The sequence below is a fragment of the Podarcis cretensis genome, assembly GCF_951804945.1.
Source record: "Podarcis cretensis genome assembly, chromosome: 13".
Taxonomy (NCBI): domain Eukaryota; kingdom Metazoa; phylum Chordata; class Lepidosauria; order Squamata; family Lacertidae; genus Podarcis; species Podarcis cretensis.
Genome location: NC_137182.1, coordinates 3,656,522 through 3,681,131, shown reverse-complemented (window position 1 = coordinate 3,681,131; position 24,610 = coordinate 3,656,522). Strand labels below are relative to the sequence as shown.

The window sequence follows — 24,610 nt, the reverse complement described above, 5'->3', positions numbered from 1 at the left end:
GGTTGACATAGTGTATTTGAGCTTTCAACAAGCTTTCAACAAGACTTAGAAGGAAGACTGCCCCCCCCCCGCAGTGCTTTTTAACTTATTCATAAATGATCTGGAGTTAGGAGTGAGCTGATCAAGTTTGCTGATGATACTGAATTGTTCCGGATCATTAAAACAAAAATGTGTTTGGGAAGAGCTCTGAAAGCATCTCTCCAAACTGGTTGAATGGTTGGTAAAACGGCAAATGCAGTTCAATGCAAACAAATGTAAAGTGATGCATGTTGGGGCCAAAAAATCTTAATTTCACATATATTCATGGGGTCTGAACTGGCTGGTGGGGTAGTAGTGGCTAGCTCAATGATGATGTTGAAGGTGTGTGGCAGCCATGAAATAGGCAAATTCAATGCTAGGGATAAATAGGAAAGGAATTGAGGATAAAATTACTAATATCATAATGACGTTATACAAATCTATGGTGTGGCCACATTTGAAATATTGTGTATAGTCCTGGTCACCTCACTTTTTATAGGATATTGTAAAGTTATAAAAAGTTCAGGAAACGGCAACCAAAATCATCAAGGAGATGGAGCTGTAGTGTTTGGGACTTTTTAGTTCAGAGAAAAGGCAAGTAAGAGGCGACATGACATAAGTGTATACAATTATGCATGACATAGAGAAAGTAGACAGAGTAAAGTTTTTCTCCCTCTCTCATAACACTAGAACAAAGCTGAGTGTTGGAAGATTCAGGACAGATAAAAAAGGGGCTTCTTCATGCAACACACCGGCAGCCTTGGGATTCGCTCTGGCAGGAGCAGGTGATGGCCACCAACTTAAATGGCTTTAAAAGAGAATTAGACAGATTAACGGACAATAAGGCTATCAGTGGCTATAAGCCAGGATGACTATGCTTTGACTTTGCTTTGGTCAGAGGCAGTAGTCATGCTTCTGAATACCAGTTGCTGGAAACTACATGGAGAGGAGGCTCTTCTTGTGTTTGGATCCTGTTTGTGGGCTTCCCACAGGCATCTGGTTGTGAGAATAGGAAGCTGGACTAGATGGGCCATTAGGCTGCCCAGCAGGCTTTTCTTACATACTTGTGTTTTGTTTGCTTGAGTGTCCTGTGTTGTGGCCTTATTTCATGGATCTCTATGGAAATATCAGAGGGGGTTGAGTGGTTCTTGATTTTCCAGCCAGTCTGGGAGGGTGGGTGGCACCCTGGTGAGGTAGAAGAACCTGCACCCTGTTCATCTCAGCCTGTGGGAGGTGCCATCCCAAAGTAAGGAATGCCTTTCATGAGACAAATGGAAACAGAAAATCATGGTAAGAAAACTTCTGTTTCTCTGTTAGGTTTCAGTGAACTGTAAAGTGCTGCTACAGTCGCATTCTGAACACACTTCTACATGTAATTTGTGTTTGTTATATGAATTGCATGTTATAAGAATTATGTGTTTGATATGTAATGCAAGATTCCTGCTTGCAATGGGTTAGACTTTCTGACCCTCAGGGTCTCTGTAATTCTGACAGTTCTGTGATTCTATGATTCTGTGAATTTTCCAGAGGAGCAGCAAAGTTAGGCTGTTTGGGCTGAAGATAATGAAGAGTTTTGTGGCACCTAAAAGATTAATTATTTATGACGGCATATGCTTTTGTGAGCTAGACTCTTGTCCACATACCCTTACACCATAAACTTGTCAGTGCTTAATATGTCAAAATATTTGTTGTTTCATCTGAATTAATGAATGAATACTTGAACACTGCAATGTAACATTTAGATTGCCAGCTGGTCTAATAAATACCCTTTTAGTGTGGGAATGCTTGCCTAATTTCTCTACTTTTCTAGGCTTTTTCATAGCTTTTTTAAAAGTCAAAGTTATAATTTCTTGCAAAGCAAAACATTTAAATTGAGCTTTAACTTATAATCAAGTGTTTTTTAACTCCCTGTCATTTTTTATTTGAATCCTAAGTGAACATCAGTCAAATAATACTCAGTACAGAGGTCTCTAAAGAAACTTTCAATTGTTGGTTTTCTAGATGTTGATTCTTTTCTTGTTAGTAAAAAAAAAGCCTAACTGCAGTTGAATGTACTTGAGAAACACCTGTAAAGTGAGTTATCCTACTGATTAATAACATAGTTCAGTTGTTACACCAACAAGCACCCTGGTATTTAAACAAAGTAAATTGGTATAGCATTTTGATTAGCCCCTAAAAGAGAAATCCCAGAATAGAAGATAATTAGTAGTTGGTAGATGCAACACACCAGCCCAGACCTGAAAGAGGAAGAGAGGTATTGAAGCGTACCTGTTGTCTGTTTCAATAAACACATTCCTTTCGGAATGAATCAGAAAACTAATATATTTGGCTTTTGGACAGCTGCAAAGGCTATTACCTCAGGGTATGATTTTGACCCTACAGTTGTGTTCAGAGCCGAAAGCATTACATCAGCAAGCATCAAATACCATAAGCTTCACAATAGCAATGTTTGAATGAAATCATACAAAGAACCTCCTGTTTCATAGGGCCTTGATTGTGGAACTACAAGATTGCTTTGCTGGAAAGTGCTCATGAATGTAGGATGATTTGCCTCCTGGAAGCTCAGGGAGGACCAAAGAACATGTGATGCAGACAGGTGTGGCGGGTATATGGTGTGCAGGGGGCTCCAGCCCCCAATATTTAGGGGCAGGGGGCTATGCCCCCCAACATTGAGAGGGGCAGCCACCCCCTGCCCCCACCGGGCACTCTCCATGTGCCCCAGCCTCCACCCAGGAGCCCACCTCTATGATTTCATGAGGTTTCTGGGGAAAGTGAAGGGAAGTCAACACTTACTCACTAAAGCCCAAGGATACCATATTCATATTCTGACACAGTGAATTAACTCTGCATTCTCTCCTTATGAAAGCCCCCTGACTCTCCTCACACCCTTATCTTCTTCAACTTAGGAGAAATCCTACTGCACATTGGTGTTTCAGAGTCCTGGCAGGGAGCTGTATATAGTTAATAGTAGTCAACTGTGTTAGATCCTGAATTCATACCCGAAGCTCAACAAATGAGCAGCAGCCCTGGATTACTTACTTTTATTTTTGGTGCTGAAATCTGGGATGGATGTTTAAAGAAATCCTCATCTACCATGAAACATCCATTTCCACCTTACTTGTTTAGCCCAACCTCTCTCAATGGTCTCTCAGTTACAGTTCATAGCAGTATTATAAGGAAGGGTGCAGTTGTATGTGACTGGCATTGCATTTATACAAAAATGCCTTCCAAATCCTTACTCACTTATGTGAAACTTAGGTTGGGACCTGATTATTTTTCTTTTGCTACTAATTTCAAAGTTAAGGGAATGGGGCCTAATCCTTTAATTCTTACAGCATTCAGTGAAGCTTTAAAGCTTTAGGGCTCCCCCACCCCTGCCTTACCCTGGCATTATTAACCAGACAAAAGGCTTTAATGGAGTTGAGCCTCTTCAGATCCAAAGGGTGAATCTTGCTGGTCAAAGGAAATCCCCTTGTCAGAGCCCATGAGTAAAGAAATGACTGCTCAGTGAATGGAAACCTGAGACAGAAATATGCCACCCCAGGCAAAGAGACAGGATGCCTCCGTCAGATACCTTGCTCTCCCAATATTGTTCATTTAAAAAGAAACAATGGAATCTTTATGTACTCCAAACTTAGCAGCTCTCCCTCAAGAGGAAAGGGTCACGGAGAGTGTGTTTCCTAATGCTTCTTTATAGCCTCAGTTACTAAGATGCATCCCTTTGTTAACTCTGGGAAATCACAAGTCTACTTCACACATTACATTTGTAGGTGTACACTTGTGAACAAGATCCAGACAAATGTGGAAACATTTATCATACAGAGATTGAGGACTGGAGAAACTCTCTGTAGACTAATTGTTGTTGTTACCCCGTCCATCTGGCTGGGTTTCCCCAGTCACTCTGGGTGGCTCACAGCATATAGATGGCCCTTGGTTCCTTTCCAAACCTACAATTTTATGATTCTATGACTTTATGCTCACTAGCAAATGCAGGTTCTCTACCACGAAATGGGTAGAATGGCCCTTCTGCATTTCTTTAGTTCCAGGACAGTTTTAATCAAGAGTATTGACTGGCATAAACCAGAGTGGTTCTCGTTCTATAACATTTTTTCAGTTATTTTTGCATTACTTCTTTGAATGAGAATGTTTTTCCTACCTGGATAGTTGATATATCTGTTAAAGCCATCCCAACAATTCCAAAATATTAACATTGCTTTATTTCAGTTTTATAAATACTGTATACAGGGGGGGGGGGAGCTAGCTACCATAATATGTGCACTATCATAATGTTTGAACATGATCAGGGTAAGGGAAGCTTGTCACTTCCTGTGAAAATTCTAGCAATTTGCTGGTAATGAATTACCATTCTCATGGTTTGGCAGCCTGATAACAAAATCAGTCATTCAAAAATGTGAAGGGTCTACTTTCCTAGCCCTGCAGTATATTTGAAAAAAATTGATATAACATTTCTAGGAATGAGTTCAGCAACTGATCACAGTAGTCGGAGGAATATATCGAGGACTAGTTTTGTGATCTATGTTAATTATTTGTACTCATAAGACAGTATTGATTCTGAAACTTGTTCGTTCTAAAATAGAACATAACTTTTTTATTACCCATTGTCGTCTTGTTTTACTATGAGTCAACTGCTACATTAATTTACCACGTTTTTCTGTTGTACTAAAAGGTGGTTAAATCTGCACAAATGTTAATAGCATAATATGAGGCAAATATATTTCACTTAGTTTGCTTTCTCTCTTTTTTACAGAGCAATTATACCGGCCTTATTTTTTACCATGAAGGATGGCCATTGTGCATCCATGAGAAGATCATAGTGCAACTGGCATCCCTCCACAAAGCCCGTTTAAAACCAGGAGATTTTTACTTCCAAATTGTGCCGGTGAGAAAGCAGTCAGTCAACCTAGTGTTAAAATGTCTCTCCAGACATGGGCAAGGAATGGAAGAGCTTGTTGTACCTGAAACCATGTACGGATATATTTTCACAATAGAGTTTTTGGAAAATGTAAACGGTAAACTGAATGGCTGTCCTTTGCAGAGCTGCTTGCTGACTACAGGCCCAGCCATATATAGGACACCTTGGAAAAATATTGTGAACCCTATATTTGTCCCTACAGCTGAAACAATTCTGCAGACATATTCCAAAAGCTCTCTGCTTGAAAAATTGATCAGCAGCAGTCCTGATGCTAAAGCTATGACACAGACAATGGAAAGCAGCAGCTCACATGAGAGTTCGACCTCTAATGATACCTGTTCTACCGTGATAGAGGTACCGCTTGCAGACAACTGTGGAAATCAAGGTGATGATGATTCTGATTTATGTCATGGCCCTGGGAGCAAGGCTGAAATACAAACCCCAGCACCCCAAGCCGAGCATGGAACTGTTGATGAAGCAAATCCAAGAGTGCTTTCAGTTGCAGACCAAGCCATCAAGGAACCAAAAATGACATCTGAATTGACACCTGATTTGTTTAAAGATTCAGCAACTCCTGCACTAGTGAAAAGGAATGGCCCCAAAAGCATATCCTTCAGCACAGACCTGAGCAGCCCATGTCAAAGAGGGCGGGATTCTCTGTATTTTGAAACAAAGCGATTGTTTAGAAAGTCTTATATAGAAGCTTTGCAAAACCCAATGAGTCTTGGTTCCAGCTCTGAGGAATCCATTGCAGAAGACGAACCGTCAGAGCATGTCATGGGACAGGTGGAGAATGAGTGCAGGGTCACTGAAAAAACATGTGAAAACAATGTTTGGCAAGAAAGCTGTTGGTCTGAAAGAATTTCAAAACAGGAGGAAACAAGACAGACAGTTAGATTTGGGAATTGTTCCCAGGCCTCTGAAAAATGGACTGTATCTCATGAAACAGAATGTAGCAGGTCAGGTTCAAGAAGATCACGGTCTTTAGACAGGACGCATAAGAGCTCACGGAGTGAAGATTATAAATCCAGGGTGCCCTCAGATGGAGTGTTCAGTGAAAATCCCCCCAAAATCATAAATGGGCATTCTCCAAGGTCTGAGAGACTGGAGTCACATATTCATGAATTCATTGCTACAAAAAGCAAAGATGAAGGTAAAACAGATGCAAAGTAGATACCTCATTTATTCTTATTTAGTCAGCCTGTTTAAACCATGCTAACCGGTGTGCCTTTAGTTATTTTATTTTAGTTTGGAAGCATAAGTGCTATTTATGTTTATTTGTAGGGTGGCGTGGGGTTTTGTTTTCTGCTGATATCCTGCTATATTCTGAGAGTTCAAAGATAAGTTTGTGGCTTTGAATGATGTAAATAGATCTATAACATTAAGCATACCAGCAGCAGAACAAACAGAGCTAGGAAATGGAATGGCAGCGGGATAAATGGAGCTAGACAACAGAATAACAGCAACTACAGAGCTATCTATTGTGTGTCAGCAATTCTGATAACTCAAGGTTTAAAGTCACCATTGGCACAGTCTAAAGTGTTGGGAAATCAGTGGGATTTTACTTGCACTTTTTTTTTTTCATAAAATTTTTTATTGATTTCCAATTTTTTAACAAAAACAAAAAACAACATACAAACAAACAAAAAAACCCTCATATTTTCTTAACCTTATTTCCATAACCCTCTTTTCCCGGACTTCCCCATACCTTTCCCTTTTTGCATCCTTAATTTAGTACCATTATTCAGCAACCTTTCTTGCCCAATTAAATATAAATTCATTCTCTTTTTCTATTCCACCCTAAAATTAAACCCAGTTTTTCGCTGCAATTCTACGTCTTCTTTTTCCCTCAGCATTTTAACACTCCTCAATTTTATAATAATTCTTAAGATACATCTTAAATTTCTTCCAATCTTCTTCCACAGTCTCTTTCTCTTGGTCGCGGATTCTGCCGGTCATTTCTGCCAGTCCCATAAAGTCAATCACTTTCGCCTGCCATTCCTCCAGCGTGGGTAGCTCTTGTGTCTTCCAATACTTTGCTAGAAGAATCCTTGCTGCCGTAGTAGCATACAAAAAGAAATTCTTATCCTTCTTCGACACCAGCTGGCCGACCATACCCAAGAGAAATGCCTCTGGTTTCTTATTAAAGGTGCACTTAAGCACTTTCTTAATTTCATTATAAATCATTTCCCAGAAGGCCTTAATCTTTGGGCAGGTCCACCAAAGGTGGAAAAAGGTACCTTCAGTCTCTTTACATTTCCAACATTTGTTATTGGGCAAGTGATAAATCTTCGCAAGCTTGACTGGGGTCATGTACCACCTATAAATCATTTTCATAATGTTTTCTCGTAAGGCATTACATGCCGTAAATTTAATACCTGTGGTCCATAACTGCTCCCAGTCAGCAAACATAATGTCATGACCTATGTCCTGTGCCCATTTAACCATAGCAGACTTCACTGTCTCATCTATTGTATTCCACTTCAACAGCAAGTTGTACATTCTTGATAAATTCTTAGTATTGGGTTCTAGCAATTCTGTTTCTAATTTCGATTTCTCCACCTGGAAACCAATTTTCGGGATTTTACTTGCACTGAACCAGTGCATGTGATTTAGGACCAGTTACCACATGACATTATGCACAGGATTAAGGAAAAACAAAGTGTACACCACTGCATGTGAAAATCACAGCCCCCCCCCCCCCCATATCTGGGTACATTTGCATTGATAAATGCTATGTATGAGGCATGTATGACTGTCTGGACCAAAGAGCTATCATCAGTCAGAATTTATTTTGTTTCTTTTCTGGATATTAATCAGCTAAAAAGGTTTCTGGTCTTCATCTGCCTTCTCTAGATCCTCTTTTCCCCTCTTCATCCCCTCTTCTTAACCACTCACTGCTCTTTGTAGCCACTCTTTGTGGGTGTTAGGTCACATTATTTTCCATAGTGGAAAACCACACTCCCTTGAGGGTATCCATTTGGTCCAGTAGCTGTGGGGAGCCACAGAGGTCCTGGAGAAACCCATATTACAAAGAAGTTTTCTTATAAAGTGTTTTATGTGATGCTAGATAAATCTGACTTCATTAGACAGAAGAGTATATTGGCCATATGTATATGTAAATGTATATATACTTGTACACACACACACACACACACACACTGTATTTAACAGTCTTCACCCCCATGCTGCATTCCTGCACAAAACCCTCTTCTGTGTTTGCATAATTCCAGCCTGTATGCAGCAATTTATACACATTTAGAATTGTCAGGTGTTTACAATATACATGAGGAAATAACTCTGTTTCCTATTGCTTTGTAGGAAGTAGGAAAATAACATTCATGTTAGAAGCTGATGATATGTGAAGCATCCCTGAAACTATTTTTAACCAGTTGGGTGTTCAGAAAAGTCCAGATTCCCAAGCTTCAAATTTAGGCAGATCTGTTTGTTTAATGTAGGGGAATAATGCTTTTGCAGTATTATCTTCCCTTTTCAGATGAGGCAAGGATGTCAGAGCCACAATTTAATTAGTTCCATAGTATCTCAAAATAATCACTATATGCAAAGTCCCCCAATCCTCAGTTCCTGGCTTTGGCGAGTTAATGTTTTTCCCCTCCCTCTCCCTTTTTTAGAGGATTTTGCTTTGGGTTAGGTCAGGACCAATTTCAGAAGTTGTTGGCTGCTCCAAAAGCAAATATTTCTTGTGCCAAGAGCAATATCATATAATTTTTTAGCATAGTATTTTGCAAATGCTAAATCTTTAGAATATAACATACTATTTTATCTACCGACATTTAGCAACTGCACTGTAACAAGTGGCTGTCAAGTTGTGTGAAGGTATTATATGGGTTTCAGTTTCTCCTAGATTTCAGCAGAAATTTCTTAAGAAATTAAGAGATTTTTTAAAAAATAGTAATCATGAAAAACCAACCATATAGCATTTTGGTCATTTAATACACTTATTCTTGTATTGGCCTATTCAGAAGCCATTTAAATGAATGGATGGAGATTTAAGAAGATTTAGGTTGCAATCCTATGCATATTTATATTGAACACAAATATAAATCACAAGCAAAAATACATGCGATAGGCTGTTAGTCCCACTGACTTCCATCAGATAGAACTGATTTTAGATGCAATCCTATGCAGACTTCCATGAGAAGTCAGTATATAGGCATGTATAGGATTGCACTTAGATAACTACTTTTCTCTGCAAAGTTCTTGCTTCTCAGTCAGTATCCAAGTGGAACTGTGCAGTCAGAAGGGCTGAGTGCATGTTATGATCAGAGGCTAAGGCACGAAAGCTGTGGGTTGTTTTTTTAACGTATCTAGTGTCCTGCAAGAAATTAGACTCCACTTAAATTTCATCACCGTGTAACTCCTTACAAAATCACTTTTCAAAAGTGAAAATTGGCTTCTTTCCAAAGGAAAGAGAGAAAGGTCTTGTTGGAGAGGGTACAACGCTGTGGGATCCCTGATCCACGTGTGGTGGGACTGTTTCCAGAAACAATATTTCTGGCAAAATATGTCCCCTGAAATTTCCTATTACAATCATTCATAATTCGATTGTGAATCCTAAATTAGCCCTTTTTGTCACTTGAGAGCAATTGTAACCCTAAGGTTTCATTTCGAACTCTTGCCTCTATCTCTACCTGGAGATAGCTGCCAGGTAGGAAACAGGGGGAAATTTTACTTTGCTTTCCAGGTATGCTTCTGTTTGGGAACTAGCACTTTCCATCACAGCAGTGTTGTAAATGGGCAAGCAAAGAGGAACAAGTCTTTAGATACATGGTCTTTGTTTATTGTTCACATGACTATGTCAGCACAGCTATTACAACCCCCTATGTCACTTGTGTGTGGTCTAATTAACCAGTGAAACTATTATGCATGTACCTTAATTTTACTTGATGCACTTGACAATCCAATAATATGTACTCCATGTGTTTTTTTGCTTTATACCTATGTTTTTGGTGTTACACTTGAAAACCAATAAAAAAACATTTTTATTTTATTTATTTTTAAAAAAGAGAGGGTGGAGACTCTAAGCTGTCTTCTTTCACATCACTAATATTTTCTCCAGACCTCGGAGACTCCAGAATTGATTTTCGGGATTATGAGTCTACTGTAAATTCACCACCTCTGCTGCATTGCCCTGAGAATGAGCTGCTGTCTGCAAACACTGGGGACCCCAGACGCTTGTTATCACACCAGTTGCTTGAAGTTAATCAAGAATTACTGCAGTCTGGAGTCATTTCTCTGTGTGGTATGTACTACATTGTAGTGAAAAGTTAATGGTGTGTAAGCATGTACAAACTTTGCGGAGATCTCTTATGGCATGTCGGGGGGGGGGGGGTGCTTCCCATGATCTGTCCCAGCACAGTTGGGCTAACTGGGTAAGGGGAATGGGCAGGAGACGAGGGAAGTTCTGCAAAAAGTACTCCAGAAATGATGTGCTCCGTGCAACAAAAACATTTAAATTGAAAAATGTAGGCCTTTTTGTCTTCAGGCAGGCAGCACTGACCAATGCCCCCCCCCCCCCCAGGATCCTTCTTTCAGACAGCGAATACCATCATATAAAAACGAGCTTATCTTCTCACTATCTGAAGGAAGAATCCAGGCAACTGCTGCCTGTTTCAAAAATGTAAACCTTTTGGTTTTCAGTTTGGAAATATTTGTTGTTGTTGCAGCATAACAACTGATGTCTCTGTTAGTCAGGAGAAAGCGATGCTGTTCCTTTATGCATTTCCTAGGGCAAAGAGACATGTGTGGGAGGAGGGAGGGAAGAAGATGTCCCCCAAGTAAATGGATGAAGGTTCCCCACAAAGGAATCTGTTACGCTCTGTTCCCCCTCAGCTTTTGAAAGGAGCCACTTCTACCCATGAAGGCAAAGTGATTTGGTTTGTGGGAAATAAGACACTCAAGAAGTGTAGGACATTATTACAGAAGATTCATTTATATATATAATTTTTTCATAGGAAACAGGGATCGTGGTGGAAGAGCAGTTGTGCAGGTCTGCATGAGTAATAGTGCTTGGTTAAGTGAACCTCTGAGAGTCAGTGAGCTCACACAACTTCTAGTGTATTTCCACAGTATTCCCAGGTAAGCAGCAGCAGCAACTGTTCATGTTTTTGGTGTAACATTCATGCCAGTATGGCAGAGGAGTTTGTTGTTGTTGTTTAGTCGTTTAGTCGTGTCCGACTCTTCGTGACCCCCTGGACCAGAGCACGCCAGGCACTCCTGTCTTCCACTGCCTCCCGCAGTTTGGTCAGACTCATGTTTGTAGCTTTGAGAACACTGTCCAACCATCTCGTCCTCTGTCGTCCCCTTCTCCTTGTGCCCTCCATCTTTCCCAACATCAGGGTCTTTTCCAGGGAGTCTTCTCTTCTCATGAGGTGGCCAAAGTCTTGGAGCCTCAGCTTCAGGATCTGTCCTTCCAGTGAGCACTCAGGGCTGATTTCCTTAAGAATGGATACGTTTGATCTTCTTGCAGTCCATGGGACTCTCAAGAGTCTCCTCCAGCACCATAATTCAGAGGAGTTAAGATTCAATTTTCATCAATGCCCTAGAATAATAGGTTGCTTGAAACAGAAGAACTACTAAAAACCACTGCTTATATAGGGTGTAACAGTAGCTAGATACAGCAGAGGGTAGGGCTCCTGTTCCTATGCTGTGGGTGAGAGGGGCTTCAGCAAGGATGCGAGGCTGCCCCAGCTGAAATTCATTTTTCTTCGCAGTTGTTGGAGGTACAAGAATGTGCCCAGCCTGTTGTTAATGTTTCACACTGTGGTTATTTCATTTATTATTATTATTATTATTATTATTATTATTATTATTTATTTCTTGTACCCCACCCATGTGACTCAGTTGCCCCAACCACTCTGAATGAGAACAATTAGGGAACATTGCAAGGATCAGTGCGGATCTCCATGTGCTGCCTCTCAGCTAATTTTGGCCCTTTTACAAATGATTACAGGTGCACCAGTTCTTTTGGGGTGAATTAGATGGTGCCCCTTGAAGTTCTGTTGTATGTAGCAGGTCTTGGCACCCAGGTCTCTTGATGCTCAAGCATCTGTATAAGAACATAAGAATAGCCCGGCTGGTTCAGACCAATGGCCCATCTAGTCTGGCGTTCTCTTCTCACAGTGGCCAACTAGATGCCTATGGGAAGAACATGAGCACAAGAGCAGTCTTCTCCCACCCGCCCCACAGTTTCCAGAAACTTGTTTTCGGAAGCATTGCTGCCCCCCAACTGTGGAGGTAGAGCATAGCCATTGGCAGCCCTCTCCTTCTCCATGAATTTGTCTAATCCTCTTTTAAAGTCATCCAGGTTGGTGGCTGCCACTGTCTCCTTGAGAGTAAGTTCCATAGTTTGACTATGTTCTGCTGCGTGAAGAAGTCATTTCTTTTCTCTGTCCTGAATCTCCCAACATCTGGCTTTGTTGGATATCCACGAGTTGTAGTGTTATGAGAAGGAGAAGAACTTTTCTCTATCCGCTTTATCCATGCTATGCATAGTTTTATAAACTTCCATCGTATCACGTCTTACTTACCTTATCTCTAAACTAAAAAGTCCCCAATGCTGCAAATTTGTTCATAAGGCACTTGCTCCCTCCCCCTTAATCATTTGGGTGCCCCTTTTCTGAACCTTTTCCAACTCTACAATATCATTTTTTTTAGGTGAGGCGACCAGAATTGTACACATTATTCCAAGTTCAGTTGCATCATAGATTTCAGCATTATGATGCCAGCAGTTTTATTTTCAGTTCCTTTCCTAATAATCCCTAGCACGGAATTTGCCTTTTTCATGGCTGCTGCATGGTGTAAATTGCTATTTAATCTTCCTCTGTGCTCATTATGGCCACGTATTTCATTTTCATTTTACAGTGGTACCTCGGGTTAAGAACTTAATTCGTTCTGGAGGTCTGTTCTTAACCTGAAACTGTTCTTAACCTGAGGTACCACTTTAGCTAATGGGGCCTCTCACTGCCGCCGCATGATTTCTGTTCTGATCTTGAAGCAAATTTCTTAACCTGAGGTGCTATTTCTGGGTTAGCGGAGTCTGTAACCTGAAGCATTTGTAACCTGAAGCGTCTGTAAACTGAGGTACCACTGTACTTCTAAACATTTTGTAAGTGTGGTTTAAATAACTTCCTCTTATTTCTTTCAGAAAGGATACCCGTTCTTTGGGGCTACTTATTTTAGTAGATTCCCGCAAAAGTCAGAATGTAGCTGTCCTCTTCAAAGCCTTTACAGCATTACAGGTATGTATGTATTTAGCATCACAAACTAAAAGAAGGATATTATAATTATTCTAATTATTATGTGTCCATCTGGTCTTTTGAAGCCAGGCATTTTCAGTAGGCCTTTTCTGTTGATAATCCGAAATCTACTAGCATTAAGCTTCAGGGTCTTCCGTTTATGCTACTTATAGTGATGGGGGTAAGAATGGTTGATTTATACCCACTTGCTAGTGTTTATTCTCATTCTTTGCCCTGGAACTATAAAAGGCTAGCACTATGGATTCTTCTTTAGCGATCACTCGTAGCTGAGTAAGATTGTCTTTCATAAACACGGTTTTAACAATGAGTCCGTAAGTGACGGTGGAGGCCAATTCTGGAGCCACACGTCCTTCATCCTGAAAGTATTGCATGTGACATGTTTTCCAACATTTGTAGCCCCCTACTGAATGTCATGGGGTTTCAATAGCATTCTTCGGTTAACATACTTACAGGTTTTGGAGAAATATGTTCTGGGGAAAGCGTCTAGGTAATCAGGTACTTTGTGGTCTCCAAGTCATTATGTAGGTGGGGAAGCTAATTATTGTTCAGTTCACAGCAATGTAATTATCTCACTAAGCTGACTTATTTTCTATACACCTACAATATGACAGGCATATTTCCGTGTGGAAAAGCAAGTCATCACAAGAAGTTGAATTAAATTCTGAAAGCAAGGCAGTTTGTCTTGGCACAGTGTATTAGCAAACTCTAGCCTCGGCTGAAAGTAGTTGAATAATGCTGTTATTTATTATAATCCCTTTCTTTGTAAGGATCTGGCATTTTCCATATATTAACTCCACTTTTGAATTTTTTTAAAAAAATTAATTCATAGTGCATCAAAGTTTGTATCTACAATAATGTAAAGAGCATTTCCTTAAAAAAAGTTTGTTCTGTCCATTTTCTTATGAAGTGCGGGTTTAACTGATGCCTTTATCTTATTATCTGCTCCCTTGCTTGAAGAAAAAAATGTGTTTTAGAAACAATTCAATTTTATAATGTTCATAATTTTAGTTACACAAATTAAATACAGTTTGGCTCTCTGCAGATTCTGGTGAACTTGAAGAAGGTGGGGTGTGTAACATTGACCATACTATATTTGATTATAATGATGTGAGTGAGGACAGCAACATTTCCTAAAAGTTACAGTGGCATCCAGCATTCCTTTTTGAGTTAAAACATTGAACACTGCCCAGCCAAAGTTAAGTACTTTAATGACAGGTGTTGTTGCTCTTAGCTGCACTCCCTCTGGCTCCATCCCTGAGCCACCAGCTACCACCAGGCTCTCTGCTTTAAGATTCACCAGCATATCTGAGTCTCAGGAGACCTGCCAGCCATATTTACCTTCTGCAAGTGAGGCAAAGGAGTTGTTTATGCCAGTTTCAGGTTTTGGGGGCCCTTGGACATTTCCCTAGGTGCACACTCCTCCTCCTCCTCCTCCTCCTCCTCCTTGCTGTTACCCAGTCCCACACCACTTCCAGAGAGAGAGAGGGGACAAGATGTGCAGATGTTACTGCTACTTCTTCTTTGCTTTTTCAGAAGCAGCAGGTGACAACATCAAAAAGAATACTCTGCTTACTGTAACTACGTCTGCTAAAGAGTCTTTTGTGTGAAATTCAAAACACATTTATATTAAGATCAACGGGGCTTACTTCTGGAGTACAGTGGCACCTCCAGTTACGAACACCGTTCTTAACATGAGGCGCGTTTTTGCTAATGGAGCCTCCCGCTACCAGCGCATTGCCAGTGTGCGACTTCCGCTCGCATCCTGGGGCATAGGTTGCAACCCAGGGGATCTCCTTCTGGGTTAGCGGAGCACATTACCCAAAGCATGCGTAAGGAGGACGGCACATAACCCAAGGTTCCACTGTGCTGGAATTATCTGCCAACTGTCTTTCCAGTCTGAATCCTCCTCAGTGATTGCTGCTGCTGTTGGTTTTTCTTAATTCTTATTTCAATAAGGTGTGCATATTGTATTTCATCAAATTCATTTTGTTTTTAGAATGTCGTTCCTCATTCCATTCATAGTGTTCTGATCTTGACTGATAAGGAATCTGCTTTTAAGCCTGACAAAGAAGTTGCATTTCAGGTATGTATATATATATATATATTTAAACAGAATTTTAAATTTGGAAAGCTCATGTGAATTATGCAACAGTTATTCTGCAGTAAGTACCTCTGCTATGTTGCTCTCAGGAAGCCAGACAGCATAGGTAGCTAGCTTCACAACAACAACAAAACCTTCTAAGATCAAAGGAGACTGAGTAAGGACTGGCTAATGTCAACCTAAATTTGTGACCCTCTGTGTGTCGTTTTTCTCCTTGAGGGATCGTGTCCCTTTAAAGCAAGGGTGAGAGCCCTAGGACCCAGGGGCCAGATGTGGTCCTCCAGACCCACCTGTCTAGCCCTTGATATTCTCCCTGGGCCACCCCCCTCACTGACCCTGCTCTTCAGTGTTTTGTCCTGGTTGGAATGTGTCCTTGAGCTCTGACATGGCCTCTTGCCTGTCTGGATGGAAGACAGAGAACTGTGTGAGAGTGACATCGACACAAGGCTACTTTAGAAAGCTCAAATGGGCATTAGTTGCTTTGCCTATTTTTGCTTCTGGCTTTGCCCACAAATGGCACATGTCCCTCAGATGGTTGCCCAGAAGAGGCTGGGAAAGGTACTCTGCCCCTCCTTCGCAGAGAAGAGAGCCAGCTTGCTATGCTGCTGTTGTGTCAGGCTATATGGTGAGTATCTTCCCTCATTCACCAAGCACTTCATTCAGTGAATTCTCCCTGAAGGGGTGGCTACACTGATTTCATTAATTTCCCACTTTATGCCAGTACTCAGATAATGCAAATTCCCCTTCCTGAAGAATTTGGTAAAAGGGAAACCCCATGTATGAAGAAAGCCGTCAGGCTACTTTTTGACCAGCTGCAATTCTTCGAGATTATGTGAAAGGTCCATTGCTAGGCATCCAGCAAACATTCTGGGACTTGGTTTTCTTTTGTTTGACACAATGCAAATCTCATTCAAAAGTTTGGTGTCTACAAATTGTATATAAGTGTTAACTTTGTTTGACAGTGTGAAGTTCTCACATCGCTCAAGGCTTTGCATAGATTCATTGACTGTACCCAACTGACAGCAGAGTTTGATGGAACATTCCCTTATAGTCATAATGACTGGATATGCTTTCGAAGGGTGAGTTAAGGTTTGGAACTCTTTTTAATGGTGCTTTCTGAACCAATTTTTGATTGCCTTAGTTAACATTTAGTTTGTCATAAAAGTTAGTTGTTAATAATAATATTTGCCAGAATCAAGAATGATCCAGGTAAACATTCTTGGGTCAATTCAGGGATCATCTCAGATTGTGGCTGAGAAGTCTTACCTAGGATTTGGCATGTTGTTTGGAAATGACAAACCACAATTACAGCCATTTCTCCATTTCCAGAGGCTGTTTGCACAATAGAGATGAAAAACAAAAGCAGACTGCTCTAAATCATGGTTTGTTTATAGTATTTTGGAAGTTCAAACTATGACTTGCATTGTGAATTATGCTTGGTGCAAGCCATGGCTTGCTGTGATGTCTGAATTAAGCCAGTGAATCTTCCTTTAAAAAAAAAGGACTTAGAAAAAAGAATGTGCAGATTGAGTGGGCTGTCATGACCACCACAGTAGGGAAAAACCCTTTTCAGATCAGCTATAGTTTTTTCACCACAGTGCCTTAGGGATTTGTAAAGGTGTTGAACTCTATAAATGTAATTCATGTTGAGACAAGATTTATGGTGGTATGACCCATGTCTTCAGATACTGATTGTACCACACAGCTCTAAAGTGGGGTGGAGGGTGATTCGCAGTGGACACATCATGCTGAAACTCTCCCCCAACAACATTTCTTCTGACCCAGATGTGTTTCAGGTCTTGAGACATCTGGCTGGGTTTCCCCAAGCCCACTGCCCCTCTGCTTTAATGCCCCAGTATGCTGGGTAACCAATTTGAACTCCTATAAGATCCTCTCATAGTCAAGTAAGCAGCCTTTCTGAGCATCTGGATCCTGGTTATTAGAAAAGTGTGGACAGGACAAATGTTTAATTCAGGTCACTAGATATGACCTGAATTAAAAACAACCAACCTGTTTATGACTTGTTGTTTGTGTGTCCTAAGAAACACATGGTGCAAGCTAAGGAGGGAATACTAACTCTCAACATTGGTGGACGTTATTGCTGAACCAGTTTGGAAAGAGAGTACACTGAAATTTAATGAAATCTAAAGCTTATTATTTCCATGGACTTAATAATATACCTAATGTTGCAATTTTGTGCATGTGGACACATCCTATCACAAGCACAGCTCATCAGTACTATCAAATAACTGTAAAATGCTATTTTCTGTTCCATTTTAACCATTTATTGTACCTGTACTTCCAGAAACTTGAGCCATTTATTACAAACTGCAAAGAGGCCCTTGTTTTCTTGCAATACTCTTTATGTTCACTCAGCAATATCCAGACACCAAGTACTGCACAAGTGAGTATTGGTCTTGTTCAGTGTTTTTAAATGTAGCACGAGCTGTACTTAACTGAGTTTGAAACACTGCTTGCTGGGAGAAGTAAACAGAGCTATTGATAGGAGTCTCCTGGTTCCAATCTTGCCTCTCCCACAAGCTCACTCTCTTTCCCTCTTTCTCCGTCCTTCAACCCCTAATAAGAGGATCACAATATTTGCACTGCTGTTTGCTGCATCCATCAGGTCATGGAAATGCATGGCTGGACCATGTTTAGGGGGGCCCAGAGCAAGAGGCCGTCTGGGTCTCTCTACAGGGTGCCTCCAGATGACTCTCAGGCAGGCCCTGCCCCATGAGCCTACTAGGTGGCGGGGCAGGCAGGGAGAGGCTTCTGAAGAATTGTCCAGTCTGGTGCTTTTCCACCAGTGTCACCACATTCTTGTAAGCAAAAACTATAATGTTGGTCTGGGTGGTATCCACTCTGGCTGGTTGCCAATGCTGGTTCTGAGTTCTTCAATAAGAGAATGCTGCATTTTCAGGTATATTCGCTGCAGAATTACTTGCAAAGCAAACAGGCTTTCATTTATTTATTTTTAGGAGGTAGATGACTTAATGAATAAACACAAGACGATGATGAAACTTGTTCTGGAAGATAAACTGTTGGTCACCTTAAGGCTTGAGGGTGGAACGGTCCTTGCAAGGCTTAGAAAGGAAGAGTTCTGTAACACAGAAGATTATAGGTAGGTACTTCATATGCCAATATTACTGCATTATGCATTGTTAAGCACTCTGTCATTATGGTGCCAGTTGGAAAATAATGCTTTAAATAAGTCTGGATGTTGGAAAAAATGAAAATGTCCCATAAGTGTTGCAAAGGAACCAAGGATCACATTGTGTTTTAGAAAGAGACAGGAGAAAATGCCATCCAAGGTGACAGTTAAATACTGTATAGTGTTTTGCCAGTACTGAGGGCAAAGCCCACATATCCTATAGGCATGCAAAGTTCAGCTTTTGATGCATTCATTTCAAAGTGCAGGCTCTCTGCTGCTGCTAATAACCTAAACTACTCCGTGAAGCTCAAAAACAGCTTGTTCTGTAATCTGAATTGGGTAACTTGAAGTTGGAGGGAACATTCCAAAACTCCATTCTGTAAGTGAAACTCGCTACACATTTCTCTGAACAGCCTTTAATTTAAATTTAATTTAAAAAATATACCAATGATACATAATGTAATGGGGCAGAGATTATTATGTAGGATTATTGCCTCTGTCCTTTTTGGCCAGCAGAACCTGAAGTTTGTCACTACTGTTTGAAACAGTTCAGGTAAGCACTTTTAATTTCTAGTAGCTTCAGTAGTTATTTGCTATTTAGTTAACCAATGCTTGGTTTCCTCCTCTCTCCAACAGAGATGCCATGGAGACTATTACAAAGCTGTATAATCGAGTAGATGAGGAAGTTCATCGGCTGGTTCTATTGTCTAATAAATGTCTGCAACAACTAGAGAATCTCTTGGCAATGAGAAAATTTGAAGAAGGCTGTGAACAGGTCAGTAAAGTTGTTTTTCAGCTTTAAAAACAACAGCTGGGAGATCCAATCACAGAGACCATGCCGTATCTCTCAGTAACATTTACTTAAATAGGTTTGCTATAAGACATAGTCTATAGACTATGGTTTGTTGTTAGTGAAACAAACCACAATTCCTGATTCAAAAGTAATGTTGAGTCAGGGATTACAGTGAATTTCACCTTTGTACAGTAGGTGAATTTCTCCCACGCTTTCACATTCCTCTCTGTTCTCCATCCAAACAAGCCAGAGGCATCATCAGAGCTTGAGGACACATCCCTGCCAGGCAGAAACACACAAGGAGGGTGCAGAGCAGGACCAGTAAGGGTGTGGCTGAGGAGTGGGGTAGTTGCCTTGGGAGAGTCCCAACAGCCATATACAGAGACCTGGAGGGACACATTTGGCCCCTGGACCTGAGGTTCCCCATCCATGGTTTACTGTGACATGTAAACAAAACATCCCCCCCCCCCGGTTAAAGAAAATTTTGTTACATTTCAAATGCCTGAGATCAAATTGATAGGCTTCTGCTGGGTGTGTTCAAATATGTGCCTAGTCAAAAAGGGATTTATTTCCCATGCTCTCCAGAATGGTAGCTCTATCGATTCGTTGTAGTAAAATGAATATCTCTTTATATTTAGGAGCACAGGAAGCTGATCTATGCCGATTCACACTATTGGTCCCTCTAGCAAACTATTATCTACACCAGGCACCCCCAACCAAGCCCTCCAGATGTTATGGCCTACAACTCCCATGATCCCTAGCTAACAGGGCCAGTGGTCAGGGATGATGGGAATTGTAGTCTCAAAACATCTGGAGGGTCGAAGGTTGGGAATGCCTGATCTACACTAACAAGTGGCTCTTCAGGATTCCAGCCTGGGTGCATTGCTCGCCCCACCTGGAGAAGCCAGAGATTGACGCTGGGACCTTCTGCTAGAAAGGAAGGAGATGTTCTGCTAGTGAGCTGCAGCCCTTCCCCATCAAACCCAGTAGAGCTCACTTTATTGGGAATTAATTAATCCAGAATTGCCCACCACCAGCAGGCAATATGAAAGATTACCCCTGTGTGAATGTGTCCCTCCACAGACCAAAAGAGGCCACACTTCCCTTTGTGGTGATGCCACATCAAGTCTTTGCCTTAAAAGTTATTGGGTGGGGAGGGAGCTGTCTCATGCTTTCAGTAACATGCATGGTTTGGCCCTCAGGAGAACTTTCTCAGTGGTCCCTTTATACCACTGGCCATGCATGTTGAAACATGTGAAGGAAAAGAAGTGCAGGAGGCTGGTGTGTGTGTGTGTGTGCGCACACATGCACATGCATATAAATTAAAGTGGTTTCAGGCCGCGGTTGCAACTAAACAGCATCATACATTCTAAAACATTAGAGGAGTTTGCTTTAAAATAAGTTTTTTTTAAACCCACATTATTTTGATGAAGATGCACATTTTTGCTAAAGGTGTGCTAAATGAACTGTTTGTTACTTCTAGATATAAAGCCTTGTATTCTTTACAGATAAAAGTCTGGTTTGAAAATGAGAGAGAACAATATATTGGTCCTTTGGATCAAGAACATCTTTCAGTTGAAAATGTGAAAAGGAAACAGGAACAGTTCCTGGTTTTCAGTGAAAAGGCAATGGTAAGTGTTTTGCTTTGCTTTCTCAAACTTTATGCATGTAGCTTAAAACATGTGACAACCAGGCCCATAACCATGATGGGGCTTTTGGCTATTTGCTGCAGCCATTGAAACTCTGGAAAACTTGATATGATGGCATACCAACAATACCAAGGGTGTGTGATTCACAAGCACCATGGTTTGCGCAAGGGCTAACAAATACCTTTTGAAACCCCAAATCCTTCTTTCCTTGTGTAATAGAAAGTGTTTGGTCAAGAAGAAAGAAAATTTACAACTTGGTGTTTTAATTCATGGAGTGTCGTATCCAGTGGAATGAGTATTCACCCTTTCACGAGACACCAGACAGGAGCAAAGACTTGTGGGAAGTAGGCTAAACTACCTCAGTTTTTCCTATCTAGATGCAGCCTGTACGTTCCTCCTAGCTCTCCTAACTAAGTTTTTTACTAGTTTCTGAACCCTCTTTTTTTCTTTAGATTTCCCTTATTGTCATTTTAGTTTTACAGTTCTTTGTCTACGCGTTGTGGTTTTTTCCACACACAAAAAAAAACCCCTTTCCGTTGCTCTTTATGTTTGGTTTTTCCACTTACCATATTTGCCATCCTTCTTTTATTCCTTAGTTGTTTATATTGAATTTATTTATTTCCAGAACTTGCTGCAGTGCCAACGGCTGTTCCCGCTTTCAGGCGGCCCTTTCTCGGCACACTCTTTTTCTTTCCCTCAGCAGCTTCAGCGGCTGCCGCCATTTTTCTGGGATCACAACAGAGTGAGCGTTCCTAATATGTCCCTGCCTGACTGCTTCTATTTGCCTTTGAAATTGAGCCCTGACTGCCTGCCTCCCAGTTAGCTTTGGTGGTGACAGAGTGCCTGTCCCTTGTCCTCATCCTCCTGGTCAGCAGCTGTGACAAGGAGAGAGTGTGTAGCTTCTGTCCCCCGCCTCCACGGTGTGGCAAATGGAGTGTGTGCCTTTTCTCCTGGTTAACAGAGTGGCAAACCTTTGAGACCTTTGGGATATTAGAGTCTCTTCCCCTAACCCCTTCGACTCCATGGAAAAAAAGGCTGAGGATGAGTTTCCTTTTCCTTCCACTGCATCCTCTTTGCTAGAAGCAGAAGTTGACGACGATTAGAGTGATGGTTCTGTTCAAGACGAATCCTTTTCTATAAGACTGTTCCAAGAGGCTAGTACCCCCATCCTGAAATGTAAGAGAATGCACACAATAGAATTGTCAGATTGGAGCAGCTGTCCTCAGCTGAGGTGGCCTTTGGTTGTACAGTGCTCCAACAGGTATTATAGTCAGTGTATTGCAGAGATGGGACCCGCCTGAATTGGTGATTCCGCTGTGGTGTGTCCCATTCCATTGGATACAACACCCCACAAACTAAAAAGAACAATTGGTCTTACCTGATGTGTAGTTTTGGGAGTGGGGCGTCATATCCAATGGACCCCACCCTATGGTGCTTTACTACACCCTATGATTGGGTAGGAGTATGGCCTACCTTGAGTGCTAGTTCCTTGTATTGTGTTTCCTTGCCTTTCAGATACAGTGGTGCCCCGCAAGACGAACGCCTCGCAAGACGGAAAACCCGCTAGACGAAAGGGTTTTCCGTTTTGGAGGCGCTTCGCAAAACGAATTTCCTATGGGCTTGCTTCGCAAGATGAAAATGTCTTGCGAGTTCCTACGGGTTTTTTTCCCTCCCCCCCCCTTTTTCTAAGCCGCTAAGCCACTTATCTGCTTATCCGCTAAGCCGCTAAAAGCCGCTAATAGCGCTAATCCGCTAAGCCGTCAATGGGCTTGCTTCGCAAGACGAAAAAACCGCTAGACGAAGAGACTCGCGGAACGGATTCTTTTCGTCTTGCGAGGCACCACTGTACTTAGCAATTTAGAGATTTTATTATAGAAATTTCCAAAGCCAAGGAAGTGGGAAGTAGGCAGGTATTTTTTCTCTCTTTAGGGACTCCGTTGGTACTTTCTGTTTGGCAAATCCAGAAAACTGAGGGAGTCCAGCCTACCTCCCACAAGTCTTTTCTCCTGTCTAGTGTCTTGCAACAGAGCACCCATTCCATCCTGTTGGATATGACGCCCCACTCCCAAAAGTACATTTCAGGTAAGACCAGTTGTTCTTTTTATGTTACAGCAATATTCCCAGAAAGGGCTACAGCTCATAAAGGAGAATTCATCATTAAAATCTGAAGAAGAATTTCAGGCTTTCAGTAGGTATCTGAGTAACATCACAATTCAAACCGAGAAGAGGAGATGTGAACTGGAGAAGCTGCTTAAGCTATATGAATTTTATGAAAAAGTAAGAATATTTCTATTTTCTTTTTATTTCATATTACACCACTCTACATCTTATGTTCAGTAGTAGATCACAGAAGTGTCTGCATGCTCTTTGCTCTTCCACAGTATGACTTTGCACTGCAGGGGGTGGACTAGATGACCCTTGGCTCCCTTCCAGCTGTTTTCCATGAAAACAGCTTTGCTTACAGATCTCTCTTCATATTTCAGAGCTCACAGTCTGCCATGCTGCAGAATATGGTGGGTGAATTTGGATAGATACGTACAGCAGAGAGAGCCTTTTTCTTCACTCTTGAGAGACTGGGTACAGTTTCTGCAGTCTAGAATCTTGGGGGCTGGACCACAACTCCAGTAATGACTCAACTGCCCAGCCTCAACACCTTATTTTGGGCACAGTTCGTTGTGGGAAAGCTGCATATAAGTAAAATCAGCCAATCAATCCATGTCCCCCATTTAACTATTCTTTTTTCTTTCTCTCCTTTTCCACTAATCATCCAGGCATCCAGGTGGATGGTTCACTGTAATGAGTTTCTTGAACAGCTTTCAGTGGAAGCCAAGTATTCTCAGCCTGCAGTTCAGTCTTTGCAAAGCTACCACCAAGAAGCTACAAAGTTTTCTGCCGAGAACTTTCAGAAAGTCAGTGAGGTGATTATTGCTCTGGGTAACAAGGAGGAACTAAAACAATGGAATATTTTATGGCTCAAATGCCAGCAGACCAGGCACCACTTAGAAGAGGTCTTTTCAGAAGCAGTTAAAGGCACCAAGGAAGAAGGGTCCAGCAGTACTCTGAGAGAGTTTGGCCAGAGGGACGGCCATAACCTGGGCAGCAAATCTGCAACACAACAAAGCCAATCTTCCCGCCTTTGTTCTAGCACTCTCAATAACGTCCATGACAGTAAGTCACTCGGTCCGTTTCAAGGCAGCAGCCCACCTGAGGATGTGCCTTCTTTTTTACATCAGGAAGATGCTGCTCAAAACACTGATCCATTTTCTTCTTATGTCAAACCTTCGGTTTCACAAACTCTTACTCCACTCTTGGGTAGGTTTCAAAGGACTAGCCGTGTTTCAGAAGATTTGGACAACATTTCTACCTGCTGCTCAGAACCAATCCAGACACCCAGCACTCGCCACAGGAGACATCCGCTGAAGAAGATTATGAAGAAGACACAGAGCTTTGAGTTGACCCGACACGAGAGTAACCACAGTGAACTGCATCATCATGGGTATACTGGAGTTTACATAAGAGGACTGGAGGTAGCCAGCAATGTGGCTGCAGAAAAGAGAAACACACAGCGTTCCAGTATCAAAAGTCCTTTGGTTTGTAGAAATCGCAGTTTATCATCTCCTTCAAGAATCCACCATGCAGAAGATGAAGAAGAGAAAAAAAGAGGGGGAAGGTGAGAAATGACAACA

General features: G+C 41.4%; 1 protein-coding gene across 1 annotated transcript in view; it reads left to right on the top strand.

Annotated features, from left to right (window-relative positions):
• Window positions 1-24,610, top strand: part of PLEKHG4B (pleckstrin homology and RhoGEF domain containing G4B) — a 67,574-nt gene that overhangs the window by 20,273 nt on the left and 22,691 nt on the right. The window contains exons 3-14 of the mRNA XM_079950197.1: window positions 4,787-6,104; window positions 10,017-10,214; window positions 10,927-11,050; window positions 13,119-13,212; window positions 15,227-15,313; window positions 16,294-16,410; window positions 17,637-17,735; window positions 18,310-18,452; window positions 19,119-19,257; window positions 20,784-20,906; window positions 23,037-23,201; window positions 23,696-24,594. Coding sequence (XP_079806323.1) covers window positions 4,787-6,104; window positions 10,017-10,214; window positions 10,927-11,050; window positions 13,119-13,212; window positions 15,227-15,313; window positions 16,294-16,410; window positions 17,637-17,735; window positions 18,310-18,452; window positions 19,119-19,257; window positions 20,784-20,906; window positions 23,037-23,201; window positions 23,696-24,594 — 3,506 coding nt within the window. The remainder of the gene's footprint in view (window positions 1-4,786; window positions 6,105-10,016; window positions 10,215-10,926; window positions 11,051-13,118; window positions 13,213-15,226; window positions 15,314-16,293; window positions 16,411-17,636; window positions 17,736-18,309; window positions 18,453-19,118; window positions 19,258-20,783; window positions 20,907-23,036; window positions 23,202-23,695; window positions 24,595-24,610) is intronic.